Consider the following 19,282-nt stretch of genomic DNA (forward strand, 5'->3'; position numbering starts at 1 on the left):
CTGTTAAAACTCAAGTTCTGCAGTCAGTGGCAACAGATCTGTGAATTTCTTGTCCATCCATTTCAGCTTCTCTGTAATTTTAACTCTTCCCCACACCTACAGGTTTTTCTGTTTAGGCTAAACTATCATACTGTCCATTGTTGTATGCAGTGTAGCTACAGCTGTGTTGGTCCCAGGATATTAGCACCAAGGTGGGTGAGGTAATATCTTTTATTGGACCAACTTCTGTTGGTGAGAGAGAAATTGGTCCAATAAAAGATATTACCTCACCCATCTTGTCTCTCTAAGATCATGCTATCGTTAGCCTGCACGGCAGCATTCCATCTGCCTAAAAGGCAAAAAGGTCTGACCCAGCAATTTGCACCTTCTTTTGATAGCCTGGTTTTCAAAGCACTGCATCATGTCAGGTAGATGGGACAGATACAGGGAGGATCAGGTCACATTCCAATATCTTATCTGATAATACTTAATTAGAGGATGGGAATTTTCAAGAACACCTAACTTGCTTAGGAAATCAAGTCCCATGGAAAGTCAATGGGACTTGTGCTCCTAAGTTATTTAGTTTCTTTTGAACATCCCACCCAAACTAAATATCTAGTCTAAAAAGAACTATGAACCTATATTTAAGGTTCTTAGAAGCTGAAAATATTCCCCCAAATTGAGTATATTTTTATGAATGCTTTTTACATGCACATTTTCACCAACAATATCTACATCCACAAAATGAACTGCAGGTATAAATTTAATTACTGATGTGGCTAACTACCTGATTTGCATTCACAATCAGGTGCAAATACTCAGAACTGCAACTAAAATTCAGTTGTAGGTTGAAAACTTCATGTGGAAATCTTGTGGGCAGAATTTGTGCCCGCAAAAGAGGCTGCCCTTTTGAAAATATGGACCCAAATATTTACTCTTACATTCTCTCTCCTACATCATGATATCTTAACAGCAAGCAATTCTAAGATACACCAGTAGCCTACATTATTGCTCTCCAAAGTATTTAGCAAATATTGCCCGTAGAACAAGCAAATAGGACTCTAATTTCCAGATGTCACTATAAGTCGGGACAGTTCTTTGAAACCTCATTTGTTTGTTTTCGTTTGACTGCAATGCAAATCAGGGTAGTAATAGTACCAAACTCATCCATAAAGTACATGTAATAAGCTTCATGTGTATATTCACATTTCATTTTACATATTCAAAGCACTGTACAAGCATTCACAATACACCTTTGGGATAGCAGGGCCGGATTAATGTAGGGGCTTTAGGGGCTGCAGGGCTCAGGCAGACTGCCTGCATGCTGTGACCCCACGCTGCTCTCGGAAGCGGCTGATTGCTGGCACATCTCTGCAGCCCCTGGCAGGGGCGGAGGGCAGCTCCATGCGCCACTCCTGCCCCCAGCACCATCACCGCAGCTCCCATTGGCCAGGAACTGGCCAATATGAGCTGTGGGGGCAGCACTCGCAGGCAGACATGGAGACACGCTGTTCCCTTCCCCCCGCGGCGTGCAGAGATGTGCCAGCAGTCGGCTGCTTCCGGGAGCGGCGTGGGACCATAGCTTGCAGGCAGGCAGCCTGCCTGAGCCCTGCTGCGCCACCGGCCAGGAGCTGCCTGTGGTAAGCGCCTCCTGGCCGGAGCCTGCACCTCGCACCCACTCTTACACCCCAACCCCTTGCCCCAGGTCAGGATCCCCTTCTGCACCAACCTCCCTCCCAGAGCCCTCACCCTCCTTCACCCCAACACTCTGCTCCAGCCTGTAGCCCTCTCCTGCACCCAAACTCCCTACCAGAAAAACTAATATAATGGCTTAAGGTAAGATGTAGGCTATTCTGAATTAACTTAACCATAGTCTACATGTTTTAAGACTGAAATGTAGCCATAGAACAGCTTTATGTTAATTAAAAGGCAAGTTTAGTATAGCGTTAATAGCCTCGATGCCATAATTGTGATCATTTTGTTTTAAATTGGGAAAAAGACTTGGGCCCCACAAAATCTAATAGCCCCAGGCCCACAGGAGAGTTAATCTGGTCCTATGGGATAGATATTAAAATATTCCCATTCCACAAACTATGGGCCAGGTTCTGATCTCAGGTACAACAGTGGAAAGGTAGAGTAATTCCATTAGTTACAGCAGTGTAAATTCAGTGTAGCTGAGTGTAGAATCTGGCCTTATGTTTCAGTTTCCCTGGAAAGTTAAGGCTAAAATTTACAATTGTAGCTTTTGATTTTTCCATTGCCCAACTTGAGATGCTCAGGACTTAATTTTCAAAGCTGCCAAGCATCTACACCTCCTATTAATTTCAAGTTGAAGCTTAGCAGCTATGAAAATTAGGCTAAAACTGTCCTGCGCATGTGCGCACGCACACACACACAATCAGAGACCACTGTTGAAAGTGTTGGCTTTAGTGACATGCCCAAGGCTAAATTGAGTCAGTGGCAGAGCAACTTTAAAAAAAAAAACTACACACTTATGTAGAGTGACTTATGGCAATATTAAGTTAGTATTGTTAACATTTATGGAAACATCTTTAAAGGCCCAAATTATCATAGAAAGCTTTATCATAGAAAACAAGAGTGCAGTTTCTTTACATGAACAATTAAAATATTTGCTCTTCTAATCTCCTTAAGAAACACTATTGAAAAGATGCATCAGAGTATGCTTACTATGTCCTCAGGCTCTGGTCATTAACTTATGTTCATGTCTATTCCTAGGATTTCCTGCTTCCTTTCTCCCTTTCATTTGTCCAGTTCAGGCTGCCCTCAAAGCAGCACATTTGGGGAAAATTCAGGGAAGTGGTTTCTACAATTTGACTGTGGATTTGACCGTCTCCTCTGATTTCAGAATGGATTTCTGAGATTCAGCTCTTCTCCAGGATTGTCTTTAAGGTTGCAGCAGTTAGATTATATGGTCATGGTCCAGACTATGCTATAAATTGGAAGCAGGTTTGTAATTAGGTTCCCTGAGGTTGTGTTTATAATAAAACATTTAGGGGCTTGCCCACATGATGAGTAAAATTGTGTTTCTGTAACCAATTTGTGACTTTATCTGAACTGGTTGCCACAAATATGGTTGAGCTATTTCCACTAACAATAGCTTTTATTCACAACGCAATCATTTGTTAACTCAGCTTGTGCATTGAACTACTATGCTCCCTAACCATGTTTGTATCTGGGGTACGTATTCCATCGTGCCTCAGCAGGGACTAGGTATAGAACTGGAGAGCATGCAAAAAGAGTAGCATTAGCAGCACATGGGGCAATAAACTCTGGGAGGAAGAAGTATCAGGTAATGAGGCACAATAATGGGGTCTTGCTCACAGGACAACAGTATTACAAAGTGGTTACAGGGAGACTGCCACTGGCCAGCTTAGGGGGTTGCTGGCACAAGTGACACATGATTAGCTGCCACTGTTACTAATCAAATATTAGTCATGTATGTAAACACAGATTGCCACTAACAGGTTACAACTGCAGTTACAAGCTGTACTATAGCTAGGGACATAGGGTTGCTTTTCTGCTACTTCTTTTCCTTTATCCAGTTGGCCTATTCTGCCCTGGTGGCCTAGTGCACATGAGTACTGGGAAGGGAGCAGATTGCAAGTGTATCAGTCTTGGTTGTCCGTGTTTCCAATATGCTGCTTGCTAAGTGCTTCCTCATTAATTATTCCCTTAAAATTGTTAATGAATTTTGTACAGCTGTGTACGGCTTATTCGCGCCTCAATCACAAAAATTACCCAATGTCAAAAGCCAAGGATGGTGGGTGGGTGGGTGGGTGTGTGTTTTTTTTGAAAAGTCATGACTCAGAAGTATGGACAAATACTCATTTGCTTATTCTACTATCAAATTTAAGAGGGTGCAAACCATTTACTGTCTTGATAGTTGTTAATAAGATCCTCAGAATGAATCTGTATATTGTATTGTTAAAATGGTAAAGTTAGACCGTTTTTTTTTTTTAAATCTGATAATCTTAATTATTGCACATTTTGTATGATCAGGACACTTCAGACTTCTAAATATATTTAGAACAGTGAACAGCCTCACACATCAACTGTACAGAGCCATTGCAGGCTACAGAGAAGTCACCAACACTATGCTGAGGCTAGAAATTAACTTACTGATCCCAGCAAATCAGTTCAGATTTTTTTATGGGAATGATCCAGCAAAAGTTAATCTGATCTACTTTGTCCATAGCTGCTGACACTGAAAATAACACATTCAGTGCATGATTGGTGGCAGCAACAGCAGCTCCTGCCAGATACCAAGGACTAATGTCAGAGTTAGTCCACTAACTTCAGTAGAGTTACTCTACTCCAGCCAGGCATTTTTTGCCGATTTCTTTAAATAAGAAAAAAATAATCTCAATGAATCCTTGGGATCCTTTTAGTCTGTGAAATGCTCAACAAAAGATGTATATAACATACAATATTAGCTTTCTCACTTTATTTCCTCAACAAAAGACTTAAGATTGTCTGTATTAACATCTGTATGTATCTATTGTTCTGCATATGCCATCTGAAGAAGTGAGGTTTTTTACCCACGAAAGCTTATGCCCAAATAAATCTGTATTTAAAGGTCTCTTCAGAAGTGACTAGGGTGACCAGACAGCAAATGTGAAAAATCAGACTGAGGTGGGGGATAATAGGGACCTATATAAGAAAAAGACCCAAAAATCAGGACACTCCCTATACAATTCCTGAGGCCTGATCCTGTTCCCATTATGATCATTGGAAAGCTGTCAGTGAGAGTAGTATCTGGACCTTGTTTTATATAGTATCTTTCACACTAACTGACAATTGTACAGGACTTTGAACATCTAAATTAGTGTATAAATCCTAAACTTTATTGCCACCCAAACCATTTTACAGAATTACTGATAATACCACAGCAGATTTAAGAGTCTTCACTTAAACATACAGAAGCCAATATAATAATCCTTGTATTAATGCCTCATCTTTTCTCTCTCTGTGGGTAGGATACTTGCTACATTGCATATGCTAGCTGTGTAATATCACTTCCATTTTGACAGCCTAGTGAGGTCTAATTATTAATCTGTTAAGATTTTAAAATAATCCTTGAGTAGTATTTTTTTTTTTTACCCTGTTTGGCTCTAATGTCCCTTGATGGCTTTATAATGTATAATCAGTAGGATTATTGCTGGTGCTAATATGAATGTGTTTATTCTGTCCAATAACCTAGTTTATTTCTGTTAAAACCTAGCTCTAGTGAGTGATGATGATGCTTCAGATGAGGTGGGGAACCATCCTACCACAACATTGTGTTCTGCTGGTGACATGTCTCCTAATCAGTTTGGAAGCAGTGCCTATAGACATAGACAAGACAAAAGTTCAAGGAGAACCCCATGTAGAAGGAGCAAAAATAGAAACCCCAGTAAGTAAATGAAGGGTATTTTATTAAATACTTTATACTAAAAGGCTGTATTTTTTCTATCAATAACAAGCTCGTTGATTTTTTTTCATTTTGAGATTTGTCCATGACTAGTCCTCCTAGGTGCTGTAATAAATAATAATTACCTTTGTTGGTGCTGTACTCCAAGGGGAAGCTAGTAGTATTTCACCTTTCCATGTGGGGTGGTAATATTCAGTGTTCAATACTTGCTCCCATCTCTCGCTCCCTGATATGGTAGGACTGGGGAGGTGACGGAGGCAATGCACAAAGCTCCTGAGGGGAGGAAATGCCTATTGTACACCTTCTCCCAACTGACTGAGTAGCATTAATAGGCTAAAAGGAAGTTCCATCCAGTCATCTTTGGCAGGAAGAATGCTGATCCCAACTTGGACCTCAGAGAGTGGAATAGGGTTAAATCAGGGAAATACAGAAGGATTTTCGCAAACAATTTTCCTAGTAACAAAATGCAGAGGGTAACCATGTAACAAAATGACAGCTGAGATAATATGTTTGTTTCATGGCAACTCCATTTTCCACTTTGTCAAAGTGCATGTAAGAGCTTTTAGTTATTAAACAATAATATTGTTGTTTTGCAAGTGAAGTCCTGCTACTAAACATGAAATCTTGGAGAGGGGTAGTTCTATATATCCACACGGTTCAATTCTAGCTGGCTAGGCTCCTCTAGATTGTTCCCTTTGCCCCAAACTCACAGGGGAAAAACACAATGGATGTTACTATAGGCTGCTGCCATACAAACTTTTGCTGGCTTGATGTGAACAAGCTTCACCCTCTTGGGGCAGCTCCAGCTAGTGAGCACCCAGCAATTCTGTTCCAGTGGCCCTGTGTGAATGGTCCTGTAATTGCTGTAAATTCCCCCAAGATCTGCATGATTCTTGGAGGTGGATATCGGGTTATGGGAGACAAATTTGTGGCGGCTGCTTCTATCAGGATTGGAATGAAGTGGCACATTATGCTCCCTAAAAAAAGAATTCCTAGTAAACTCAGCAAGTGGAAACTCAAGGAGATAATCTCCTGTAGGGGAAAATGTTCTGAATTGTTGTGGTCTATTTGTCTACCAAGTAAATTACAGATTAAAGTTTTTTTTTTAAAATGTACATGATAGGCCCCAAATGTGCATGATGTATGTTCTTAAATCTCTCTCTGCCTTTATTCCTTTGTCAACTTCTAGAACAAAAAGGGAACAGAGGAAACTAGTTTGTGTTTGATAATTGTGCTAACCAACCAAAGCAAAGAAATTCATATCTTATTGCTGATATACTGAGTCAGTGCATTATGCTCAATACTACTGATGTTTGGGATTGTGTGTGAATAGATTAAATCTTTGCATTTATATTAAAATAAACATTTGGAGGCATTTTTTTTTCTAATCTCAAACTTCTTTTCCTAAAAGGATACTGGGCTTTATTATGATGAATATCTCAAGCAAGTGATAGATGTCCTAGAAACAGATAAACATTTCAGAGAGAAACTTCAGACTGCTGATATAGAGGAAATAAAGGTATGTGCAAAGATCAATAGAATTTAATCAAGACGAGTTTAGACAGCTACAAATTAATGATATAGTTTCATATTTTTCTATTAGTCTTAATTTTTATTTAGTATTGCCTTTACTTTTTCCATTAGCTTACACAATTTAAATTAGATTCTTTAAAGAGATCTTTATCTCTGCAGCTACAAGACAGATATCCTGTTTTTTAAAGAAACTGTACCATATCAGTCTCCCAAGAGGTTTTAATTTGCTACCTAACTACTAATAAAACAACTAGATTCAGATATCTTGCTTTTGGAAAACATTTATTAGCGTTCTCCTGCAAAATGGAAAGCAAGGCCTTAAGAATTCTTTAGAAGTCTTTGGAATTCAGAAGGAACAGCATAAAGTTCATTAACAGCTCTCACTTTGTTGCCTGCCAAGTGATTCAGAGCAATACTGAGCCAATGGCAGAGAGGCTTCTCTGCCCTCCCAGATGGAAGCAATGTGCCACATGTGAATTTAATGACATGGAAACGGGTGGGGGAAGTAGAGAAACACAAAAAAGCCTGATCCTGAAGCCACTGGGAATTGAGAACAACACTGTCTTCAAGTTTTGTGATAAAGGTGGCAGTGTTTGGGAAGAATAAAAAAAAAGACTGAGCTGTGGTTCTCTTCTCTTCCCAGCACCCCTACTTCTGGTTCCACTCCAACCACCATCTTGGTGTTCTGTTCTCTCCTGCTGTTGCCACCCTAGGTTACGTTCACTCCTCCTCCGCCCTTCTCCAGTTCCCAGGTCCAGCTGGCTGCTCCAAATTCTCTCTTCTCCCCAGCCTCACCTCAAGAGCACTAAGCTTTCATTCCTCTTGCATTACCTTTGATGTAAAGCTCTGCTGCTGCTAGAGTCTGACAGCTCTTGGATCCACTCCATTCCTGGCAAAGCCCCTGGGGGTTGGTAACAGTTTTCAGGTGCTGCTGAACATTCTTACAGCACCCTTAGGTGGCTGCTATTGTGCCGATTCCTCCTTCAGCAAGAGGTTGGCACCCACATCACCCTGTTGATCTGCAGTTCTCTGTGGACCACATGATAACAGCTGATTTACAGAATGGTCACTTCTGAAGAGATCTTTAAATACAGATACGCAGCTGTGCTTCAGGGTCTTGGTTTAATTATGGTATTTGGAGCATCAATTTTTTTTTAAAGGCAGCTTAAAGAGTCTTTCAGTGAGTGCCCTGCCCCGATTTCTATTTTAATAAATTTACAACGTTAATATTCTCTTCAAACAATGTGTGAGATACTTATGATGTTTATAAGGTCTTCAAAATGGCAATTACAGCCCACGTGTGGTGGACATCTGAAAACTACAACACGATTGTCTTTATAGATCACTTATTTATTTTAACAGAGTGGAAAGCTAAGCAAAGAGCTAGACTTAGTAAGCCATCATGTGAGAACAAGGCTGGATGAACTGAAAAGACAAGAAGTGGCAAGATTGAGGATGCTAATCAAAGCTAAAATGGATTCCTTTCAAGGTAAGAATATGAAGCAGAATTCACATAGAATTAACAGATTGGTCTTTATCAGATAGGTGCCCGGAATCCACCAATTTTGTTCTCCTCAGTGGCTCCTATCAGCAAAAGGAATGGTTGAACTGAGTTGGAATGGTAAGAGGGTCCCCATTTTATACTCCTGAGATGGAAAGTCTTTCCCATTGGAGCTCTTCCACTCTGTATGAATAATTAAATATTCACTGGGACAGAGAGGAAAAGAGAAAGATACAGACTGTAGCCTGGTGGCTTAGACATTTCCTGGGATGCAGGAAACCCATGTTGCACTCTGTACTCCAATGAACCATTTGGCTGCTGCTTATACCAGGTTGGGGTCACATCAACAGCCACCCGGCTTCGAGAGAGAAAGTACTAACCTGACCTGGCTTAGCTTAGGTGCTTAACTCCAGGAGCAGGTGTGTGGCTGTAAATCCCAAGCACAGATAGGCACCTCCCTCCTGTCTAGAATTAGATGTCTCACTACCTTTGAGAGCTGGAGCTTATGTCTTACCCTTCTCCTTGGCATTTCCTACTGGCTAGTTTAGGCACCTCCATGCTCAGCAAGCTGGCTTATCTGAATCACATTTTTAGGAACCTAACTCCCCCCATGCATTGTACAGGGAGCCTGGGTGCGAGAATTCCATTGGGTACCAGGGTGCCTAAAAATTAGGCATTGGACTCCTATGTCCCTTTGTGGATTTAGCGCAATCTAATTTTTTTTTTTTTTAAAAGGTGTTCGGAACAGGTTTTTTTAACTGGTCGACTAGCTCAAAAGTGGCTGTCTTTCTTTCAACCTCCTCCTCACCAGAAATTTTATAGTCTTATAAGAAACATGAGCAACTCAGCTCAAAGGATTTTTGTTGTTGTTGCAGTTCTAAGCATCAGAAACAGGGACTTGGAATGAAAGTGTCTTCTTGTCCATAATTATAGCATTGCTAATGCTACACTGCAATCTACGCAGTAGGCCTTTATATTTAGAAACAAAGTATACAAGTTTCCAGTGCGTACAGTTACTGCTAGCTTGCTTGGCAGGGGGTACTGCCTTGTCTTTTTGCCCAACGCTGCATGATTTAATTCTAATATGCAAAATATAAATTAAAAAAAAAAAGACAACCAGGGAGACTTGACGCAGACCTTTTACTGGAGGTTTCTTTCTGAAAAGAATTGTATTCACAAGCATGGAGTTTCTAATGGTGATGCTAAGAATCTCTTCCAAAATGTTCTGCTTAGGTTTTTTTTTTTTTTTTTTAAAAGTGGACGTGCAATTTTTCTGTGCAGATTTATCAGCGCAGTAGGGGCCTGATCCAATTCCTTATCAAGTCAGCGGAAAGACTCCTATTTATTTCAGTGGGCAATGAATCATAACTTAAGTTTGTATTCTTGCAATGTTCTGCCACCCTGCTGTGGCACTGAAACACTGCCAATGAGCTTGGTGTGGGGATGGAGGGTGGATTGAGGGAGTTGGGCCTCGGTAATGCCAGGAGAAAGCCAAAGATCTTTGGGGAAGGACTGTATTTTTACTGTTTTTAGTGGAGTGCTTATTTCCAGTCATGGATTAGCCACTGGGCCAATGAGGCCGCAGAAAAATGGGCGCCCCCGCACCAGTGCCGAAACGAGGGCAAGGCGAGTGAGGCACTTGCCTCGGGCACAGAAGGTGAGGGGCATAGAAAGTCTCTCCTTTGGCGGCAATTCAGCGGCAAGTCCTTCTCTCCAAGAGGGACTGAGGGACCCGCCGCCGAATTGCCACTGGCCGTCAGCAAGGGAGAGGGGCGGCATGTCCGGCTCTTCGGCAGAAATTCGGCGGCGGGTCCCCCAGTCCCTCTCAGAGGGAAGGACCTGCCGCCAAATTGTGCCAAAGAATGGCAGCAATTCGGCGGCAGGTCCTTCCCTCCAAGAGGAGCCCGCTGCCGAAGAGCCAAACATGCCGCCCCTGTCCCTTGCCTTGGGCACAAAAATCCCTAGTTACGGCTCTGCTGTGCACCTCCAACTCGTTCTGCCCACCTGGCAACCCTGCCAGGGAGCCCGTGCCCAGACTCCACTCCTCACTGCAGCGCCAGCTGGGCGGAGCAGGGCATCTCCCCACACCAGCACCCCACTCCCTGGCAAGAGCACTGGGGGGGGAGGGGAAGACTGCAGGCAGAAGGGGTTGGGAGGGGCCCCCACTTGCTCTGGCCCAGGGGACTTACAAAACCCTAATCTGCCCTTGGCTATTCCAGTGGGGCCTTGATCCCTGATTGGGACCTCTGGGTGCTATGTCCTACAATTAGTAAATAATAATAAAATTGGCCCTTGTCTTCTGTGCTTTTCTTTTTAAATGAAAGTTACAGTCCAGAGAGCACAGCCCACTACATAGCCTCTCCAGAAGAATAAACGGGTTGCTTCACATATGAACACAAGACCCACAGTTCATCTCAGACTCCAATGCAGGCAGATTTCCCCCTAAAGTTGTGATGAAGCTCACAATAATCTAATTAAGGTCAACTAGTGTGGATGGTACAGTGGATGGTAACTGTATGTAGCTGAAAATTTCGTTGTAATGCCCCATTGTGATGGGTTGGTTCACAGCAACCCTCTTTGGTACTGCCACCTGATGTGCTGAGACTACGTCTGAGCCCGTTTTCCCTGGCAGCTTGGGACTTCAGAGCCCTGCCTGGTTGTGCCAGACATGTTAGCCTGCTACAAACAGACCCAGGTCTGAACCACATCCCCAAAAAGCTGCATGCTTAACTGAAAACAGCTTAAGAAGTGTTCCTGTCTCCAGCACTCAGATACCCAACTCCCAATGGGGTCCAAATAAATCCATAAAGCTTATACAGAGTAAATTCATAAGTTGTTCGCCCTCTATAATACTGATAGAGGGAGATGCACAGTTGTTGGCACCCCAGGTATTAATACATACTCTGGATTAATGAGCAAGTAAAAAGTGATTAATACAAAAAGTAGGATTTAAGTGGTTCCAAGTAATAACAGACAGAACAAAGTAAATCACCAAACAAAATAAAATAAAACATTCAAGTCTAAGTCTAATACATTAAGAAACTGAATACAGATGAAATCTCACCCTCAGAGATGTTCCAATAAGCTTCTTTGACAGACTAGCCTTCTCCTAGTCTGGGCCCAATCCTTTCCCTGGTACAGTCCTTGTTCCAGCTCAGGTGGTAGCTAGGGGATTTCTTATGACTGCAGCCCCCTTTGCTCCGTTCCATCCCCTTATCTCTCTTTTGCACAAGGCGGGAATCTTTTGTCCCTCTCTGGGTTCCCACCCCCTCCTTCTAAATGGAAAAGCACCAGGTTAAAGATGGATTCCAGTTCAGGTGACATGATCACATGTCACTGTAAGACTTCATTACCCACTTACCAGCACACATGTATATAGGAAGACTTACAAATAAACAGAGCCATCTACAACCAATTGTCCAGGTTAATGGGAGCCATCAAGTTTCCAAGCCACCATTAATGGCCCACACTTGGCATAATTACAAAAGGACCTCAGTTATATTTCATATTTCTAGTTTCAGATACAAGAATGATACATTTATACAAATATGATCACACTCAGTAGATTATAAGCTTTGTAATGATACATTACAAGAGACCTTTTGCATGAAGAATATTCCAGTTACATATTCACACTCTAGCATATTTTCATAAAATCATAGAGTGCAATGTCACACCCATGAACCCGCGCTGTCTCAGAAGATCAGCATTAATTGTATTTAGTAGCTTGTACTCAAACTAAATCCTCAGACTGCAGATGTATGTATGCTGTGTGTGTATGTATGCACAGAGGTCACACTTTTCAAATTTGGATGCCACTGACTTCAGTGGGAGCTGCAGGCATGCAGCATTTCTTTTATTTAGATCTCTAACTTTAGGTATCCAGGTTTGAAAAATTTGACCAGTGTGCCTAACATTAATGACCTGATTTTTTTCAGAAGTGCTGAGCACGCACAAATTCCACCAAAATCAATAAGAACTGCAGGTGCTCAGCCATGCAGCACCACGCCAGGCATCCAGATGCCTAAGCTCCCTCCTCCCACAGCCTCCTGCACAAATCATCATAGGCACCTAACACTGAGGGCAAGTCTATACTACCACGCTCCATTGGTGCAGCTGCACTGCTGTAGCACGTCCGGTGAAGATGCGCTATGCTCACAGGAGAGCGCTCTTCCCGTTGGCATAATTAGTCCACCTCCATGAGAGTCAGAAGCTATGTTGGTGGGAGAGCGTCTCCCGCCAACATAGCCCTGATGTGGACAGCTTTTAAGTCAATGTAACTGATGTCGCTCAGGGGGGTGTCTTTCATATCCCTGAGCAGCACAAGTTACAGCAATGTAAGTGGGAATGGAGACTAGCTCTAAGAGGAGTTGCAACAGAGAATCCCAAGTAAAAGGAGACACTGCCCTGGAACCCAGACTGAGGTGCCTATCTCCAAGCGAGGGGTGGGGCTTAGCACATATCCTTTGGCTTGGCATCTCCCATCTCCCTACTGACTGGCCTTTGTGAATTCCATTCTGAGGCACTTATCTCTCTTTGTTCATTATATAGGGAGCTTAGGTGTTGAACTCAGGCATTGTGAATCCCAGTGATTTTCTAGGTGCATAAATTCCTTTGTGGATCTAGTCCTTAACCCCCAGACTTAGGTGCCTAAATCCCAGTTTTAGACACCATTACAATCCACAAAACTCCCTGTTGGCTGCGGCCAAATGCTGTAGGTGCCTAAACACTCAACACTTTAGTTTTCTGAGGCACCTACATTTCTGTCTCCGGGCATACATACTGCTGCCTCATTCAAGGCACCCGGGTACCATCTCCCACCCAAGCCTCATTGCAATACATGAACTAGGGGAAGATAAGCATTCATCCACTTATCTTGCTGCAGGGCTAGATTGGGTAGGTGTGCTCAGAGGTCGCCTATCAGATTGGGTTGCAGTTGCGGTGCTAACACTGTCTAGGTTAAAACTTTTAGTCCTGTGTCTCACCTGGGATGTGGGAGACAGGGTTTGGTTTCCACCTCAGGCACAGTGATTGAAGCAGAGGTACTGCACTCTGGATCTCCCACCTTCCAAATGGGTGTTCTAATCACCAAGCTATAAAGTCATTTTCTCTCTCTCTAGGCCAGCAACTCAGTATTTATGCACAGTGGAACAGCTTCAGCAGGAGATACTGAATGAGCCCTCAGCAGGAGATACTGAATGAGCCCTCAGCAGGAGATACTGAAGCTCAGTGGTTAGAGCCCTCAGAGGTGTGGAAGACCCCTATTCAAATCCTCTGTTCTCCGCTCCGTGGGGGGGTGGCGATTGAAGCTGGGTCTCTCACATCCCAGGTGAGGGCTCTAACCACTGGGCTAAAAATTATATGGTCATCGCCTCTTCCGTCAGTTTTGTGTGGAGTGAGGCAGGTGCTTCAGCTGCCCGACTCCAGAAGAGGGGTTTGCAGTTATGGATTGCAAGCAGAGCTAGGTTCCAACCTGCAGCCTGGACTTAGGTGCCTATCTTCAAGAGTGGAGTGGCTTAGTACACCCCCTCCTCTAAGGTATTTCCAACTGGCTAGTTTACGTGGGGAGCTGCCTAGCTTGCTGGCTTTTATTGGATCACATTCTTAGATGCCTCTCACTCCCCATTCACTGTATAGGGAGCCTAAGTGCCTAACTCAGGCTTTCTGGATCACAGTATTGTCTGTGACTTTGAGCACCTAAAAGTTAAGCATGGCAACTCTGAGCCTCACAATGCCAAAATCCCGTTATGGATCTGGGCCTTTGTGCCTGCTAGGGAGTGGTCGAGCATATTGTCCTTTAGCTATTCCCCACTTCTCCTCTGCCATTGATTATAGCTGACTTTATGCCACCTGGTGATTCCCTGAGATGCCCTGTCAGGGCAGCTTTCTGGCTGCTTTGAACTGCCAGAGAGAAAGTCAGAGAAAAATCCATGATTAATAAAGGTCTTATCAGCATGAGTTTGGAATGGGCATGTTACTCCCATGTCTAGCCCTACATGGTCTTGAGATAGAGCCTTAAAACACTCATGCAGGATAGAATATCTTCTATGCTACCCATCAGATTAGTGTGGGGAGAGCTCAACAATTGTGTGTATGTGGAAATTAGGACATATTTCTAAAGGTAATAATTGGAGATATACCAATCTCCTAGAACTGGAAGGGACCTTGAAAGGTCATTGAGTCCAGCCCCCTGCCTTCACTAGCAGGACCAATTTTTGCCCCAGATCCCTAAGTGGCCTCCTCAAGGATTGAACTCACAACCCCGGGTTTAGTAGGCCAATGCTCAAACCACTGAGCTATCCCCCCCCCCTTTTCTGACAACATGTCTGAAAAAGAACAAGTGTCTGTTTGTTTGAAGCTGCTCCAAGATTTGATTGTTAGCAGTGGTCCTGGAAGAGATGAATTAGCACACAGCTGAAGCAGTCAAAGGCCATTATGGTTTTTTGCTATATACATTACATATGTAATATGAATACGTGCCATCATGTTTACTAACTACATACAAAATGCAAGACCTAACTACATATATACACACAATACATCTTTGGCAAGGTTCTGGTGGTTTCTGTAACGTGGAAGAAAGTCAGGGCCTCTTAGGGACTCACACTATTTAAATTCCTGTACCCTACAGAATCCATGTGCTAAACTTTATGTATCATATGGCCTGCAGTTTATCACAATGCTGTCACCATTACATATATGGGATCTCTATACCTCGAGCAAGTATCTCTGTGCCTCAGTTGCCCGTCCATAAAATGTGAGTGACAGTACTTTACCTCACAGGATAAATACAATACAGATTGTGAGGTGCTTATACTACAGTAATAAGGTAAACTAGGAGATGGGGGAAAGCCGACTGCTGCAGAGGAGCGTGTGGATCGGACACAGACTTCTCTTAGGGGACAGTCTGATGATAGAGAATCTCCAGGTTATAGTCAGGAGCAGAGGACTGAAAAGTATAATGTAAGGGCCGGATCAGATGATAAAGAGTCACATAAAAAAGAATCTGGCACATCAGAAAAAGGTAGGCTAATAAACAGGGACAAGTTTTTAAAGTGCTTGTACACAAATGCCAGAAGTCTAAATAATAAGATGGGTGAACTAGAGTGCCTTGTGATAAAGGAGGATATAATAATAGGCATCACTGAAACCTGGTGGACTGAGAGCAATCAATGGGACACAATCATTCCGGGGTACAATATATCGGAAGGACAGAACAGGCCGTGCAGGGGGAGGAGTGGCACTATATGTGAAAGAAAGTGTAGATTCAAATGAAGTAAAAATCTTAAGCGAATCCACATGTTCCATAGAGTCTCTATGGATAGAAATTTCATGCTCTAGTAAAAATATAACATTAGGGATCTATTATCGACCACCTGACCAGGACAGTAATAGTGATGATGAAATGCTAAGGGAAATTAGAGAGGCTATCAAAATTAAGAACCCAATAATAGTGGGGGATTTCAATTATCCCCATATTGACTGGGAACATTTCACTTCAGGACGAAATGCAGAGATAAAATTTCTCGATACTTTAAATGACTGCTTCATGGAGCAGCTGGTACGGGAACCCACAAGGGGAGAGGAAATTCTAGATTTAATCCTGAGTGGAGTGCAGGAGCTGGTCCAGGAGGTAACTATAGCAGGACCGCTTGGAAATAGTGACCATAATACAATAGCATTCAACATCCCTGTGGTGGGAAGAACACCTCAACTGCCCAACACTGTGGCATTTAATTTCAAAAGGGGGAACTATACAAAAATGAGGGGGTTAGTTAGACAAAAGTTAAAAGGTACAGTGACTAAAGTGAAATCCCTGCAAGTTGCATGGGCCCTGTTTAAAGACACCATAATAGAGGCCCAACTTCAATGTATACCCCAAATTAAGAAAAACAGTAAAAGAACTAAAAAAGAGCCACCGTGGCTTAACAACCATGTAAAAGAAGCAGTGAGAGATAAAAAGACTTCCTTTAAAAAGTGGAAGTCAAATCCTAGTGAGGCAAATAGAAAGGAGCACAAACACTGCCAACTTAAGTGCAAGAGTGTAATAAGAAAAGCCAAAGAGGAGTTTGAAGAACGGCTAGCCAAAAACTCCAAAGGTAATAACAAAATGTTTTTTAAGTACATCAGAAGCAGGAAGCCTGCTAAACAACCAGTGGGGCCCCTTGATGATCAAAATACAAAAGGAGCGCTTAAAGACGATAAAGTCATTGCGGAGAAACTAAATGGATTCTTTGCTTCAGTCTTCACGGCTGAGGATGTTAGGGAGATTCCCAAACCTGAGCTGGCTTTTGTAGGTGACAAATCTGAGGAACTGTCACAGATTGAAGTGTCACTAGAGGAGGTTTTGGAATTAATTGATAAACTCAACATTAACAAGTCACCGGGACCAGATGGCATTCACCCAAGAGTTCTGAAAGAACTCAAATGTGAAGTTGCGGAACTATTAACTAAGGTTTGTAACCTGTCCTTTAAATCGGCTTCGGTACCCAATGACTGGAAGTTAGCTAATGTAACGCCAATATTTAAAAAAGGCTCTAGGGGTGATCCCGGCAATTACAGACCGGTAAGTCTAACGTCTGTACCAGGCAAATCAGTTGAAACAATAGTAAAGAATAAAATTGTCAGACACATAGAAAAACAAACTCTTGAGCAATAGTCAACATGGTTTCTGTAAAGGGAAATCGTGTCTTACTAATCTATTAGAGTTCTTTGAAGGGGTCAACAAACATGTGGACAAGGGGGATCCGGTGAACATAGTGTACTTAGATTTCCAGAAAGCCTTTGACAAGGTCCCTCACCAAAGGCTCTTACGTAAATTAAGCTGTCATGGGATAAAAGGGAAGGTCCTTTCATGGATTGAGAACTGGTTAAAGGACAGGGAACAAAGGGTAGGAATTAATGGTAAATTCTCAGAATGGAGAGGGGTAACTAGTGGTGTTCCCCAAGGGTCAGTCCTAGGACCAATCCTATTCAATTTATTCATAAATGATCTGGAGAAAGGGGTAAACAGTGAGGTGGCAAAGTTTGCAGATGATACTAAACTACTCAAGATAGTTAAGACCAAAGCAGATTGTGAAGAACTTCAGAAAGATCTCACAAAACTAAGTGATTGGGCAACAAAATGGCAAATGAAATTTAATGTGGATAAATGTAAAGTAATGCACATTGGAAAAAATAACCCCAACTATACATACAACATGATGGGGGCTAATTTAGCTACAACGAGTCAGGAAAAAGATCTTGGCGTCATCGTGGATAGTTCTCTAAAGATGTCCACGCAGTGTGCAGAGGCGGTCAAAAAAGCAAACAGGATGTTAGGAATCATTAAAAAGGGGATAGAGAATAAGACTGAGAATATATTATTGCCCTTATATAAATCCATGGTATGCCCACATCTCGAATACTGTGTACAGATGTGGTCTCCTCACTTCAAAAAAGATATTCTAGCACTAGAAAAGGTTCAGAAAAGGGCAACTAAAATGATTAGGGGTTTGGAGAGGGTCCCATACGAGGAAAGATTAAAGAGGCTAGGACTCTTCAGCTTGGAAAAGAGAAGACTAAGGGGGGACATGATAGAGGTATATAAAATCATGAGTGATGTTGAGAAAGTGGATAAGGAAAAGTTATTTACTTATTCCCATAATACAAGAACTAGGGGTCACCAAATGAAATTAATAGGCAGCAGGTTTAAAACAAATAAAAGGAAGTTTTTCTTCACGCAGCGCACAGTCAACTTGTAGAACTCCTTACCTGAGGAGGTTGTGAAGGCTAGGACTATAACAATGTTTAAAAGGGGACTGGATAAATTCATGGTGGCTAAGTCCATAAATGGCTATTAGCCAGGATGGGTAAAGAATGGTGTCCCTAGCCCCTGTTCATCAGAGGATGGAGATGGATGGCAGGAGAGAGATCACTTGATCAATGCCTGTTAGGTTCACTCCCTCTGGGGCACCTGGCATTGGCCACTGTCGGTAGACAGATACTGGGCTAGATGGACCTTTGGTCTGACCCGGTACGGCCTTTCTTATGTTCTTAACATATCCCCCAGCTGGATGTATTTTCACAGTGTTCCATTTTCAAATGATCAGATAAGAACCTTTTGTCTGGTTTAGCATTAATGTGGAAAGATAAAATCTAATATTGCACTTTTAAAAAATGCTTTATAAAACAGTGATTCATCAGAGAATGTATTTAGGCACAAGTGATCTCACAGTGGAGGAATGGTGGTTGAAATATGCACTGGTCACTGTTTGCTGGCATGTGATGATAAAAAAAAAAACAGAGCACAGATGTGACAAGACTATCTTTAGCTTACTAAAGGGTAACAAGTTGAAGGAGACTGTCCTACAATCTCCTATACAGATAAAACGTTTCCTCTTTTTTTTGTTCAGCCATCTTGACAGGCTGCCCAATTAAAAAAATTGATAGACTTCTAGAATCACTGGACATGACCGTCATGCCTAACTAAACAGAACAGATGCTGTCCAACGTAATATTGGTCTAGAGCGTTATATGGGTGTATTGACCAAAATCACAGTAGCATTTGGAAAACTCTGGTAGCATAGAAGTGTTTGATGCTATTGCTATCCTGGCATGTTTTATATTGTTGGAAGCAGCCCCTACAAAAGGGAGGGGGAAATGTTTGCAGCACCTTATTTGGAGACAGGGCCTGACTCCCTACTGCCTTGCACGTTGTAGTCAGTACAAAAGGAATCTAAACTGCTGCCATTCTGATTTGGTATTGTTCCACATCCACTTTGGCCAGGTAGAGGTGATTTTCAAGGTGTAAGGTGAGGAGTCAGCCCTAAGACCCTAGTTCAGCTGGATGATGCTGG

General features: G+C 42.5%; 1 protein-coding gene across 1 annotated transcript in view; it reads left to right on the forward strand.

The window, feature by feature from the left end:
- NUCB2 (nucleobindin 2) overlaps positions 1 to 19,282 on the forward strand; it is a 56,844-nt gene that overhangs the window by 8,453 nt on the left and 29,109 nt on the right. Inside the window, exons 2-4 of the mRNA XM_045013949.1 lie at positions 5,222 to 5,392; positions 6,822 to 6,929; positions 8,306 to 8,432. Coding sequence (XP_044869884.1) covers positions 5,234 to 5,392; positions 6,822 to 6,929; positions 8,306 to 8,432 — 394 coding nt within the window. The 5' untranslated portion in view covers positions 5,222 to 5,233. The remainder of the gene's footprint in view (positions 1 to 5,221; positions 5,393 to 6,821; positions 6,930 to 8,305; positions 8,433 to 19,282) is intronic.

The sequence above is a fragment of the Mauremys mutica genome, chromosome 4 (assembly GCF_020497125.1).
Source record: "Mauremys mutica isolate MM-2020 ecotype Southern chromosome 4, ASM2049712v1, whole genome shotgun sequence".
Taxonomy (NCBI): domain Eukaryota; kingdom Metazoa; phylum Chordata; order Testudines; family Geoemydidae; genus Mauremys; species Mauremys mutica.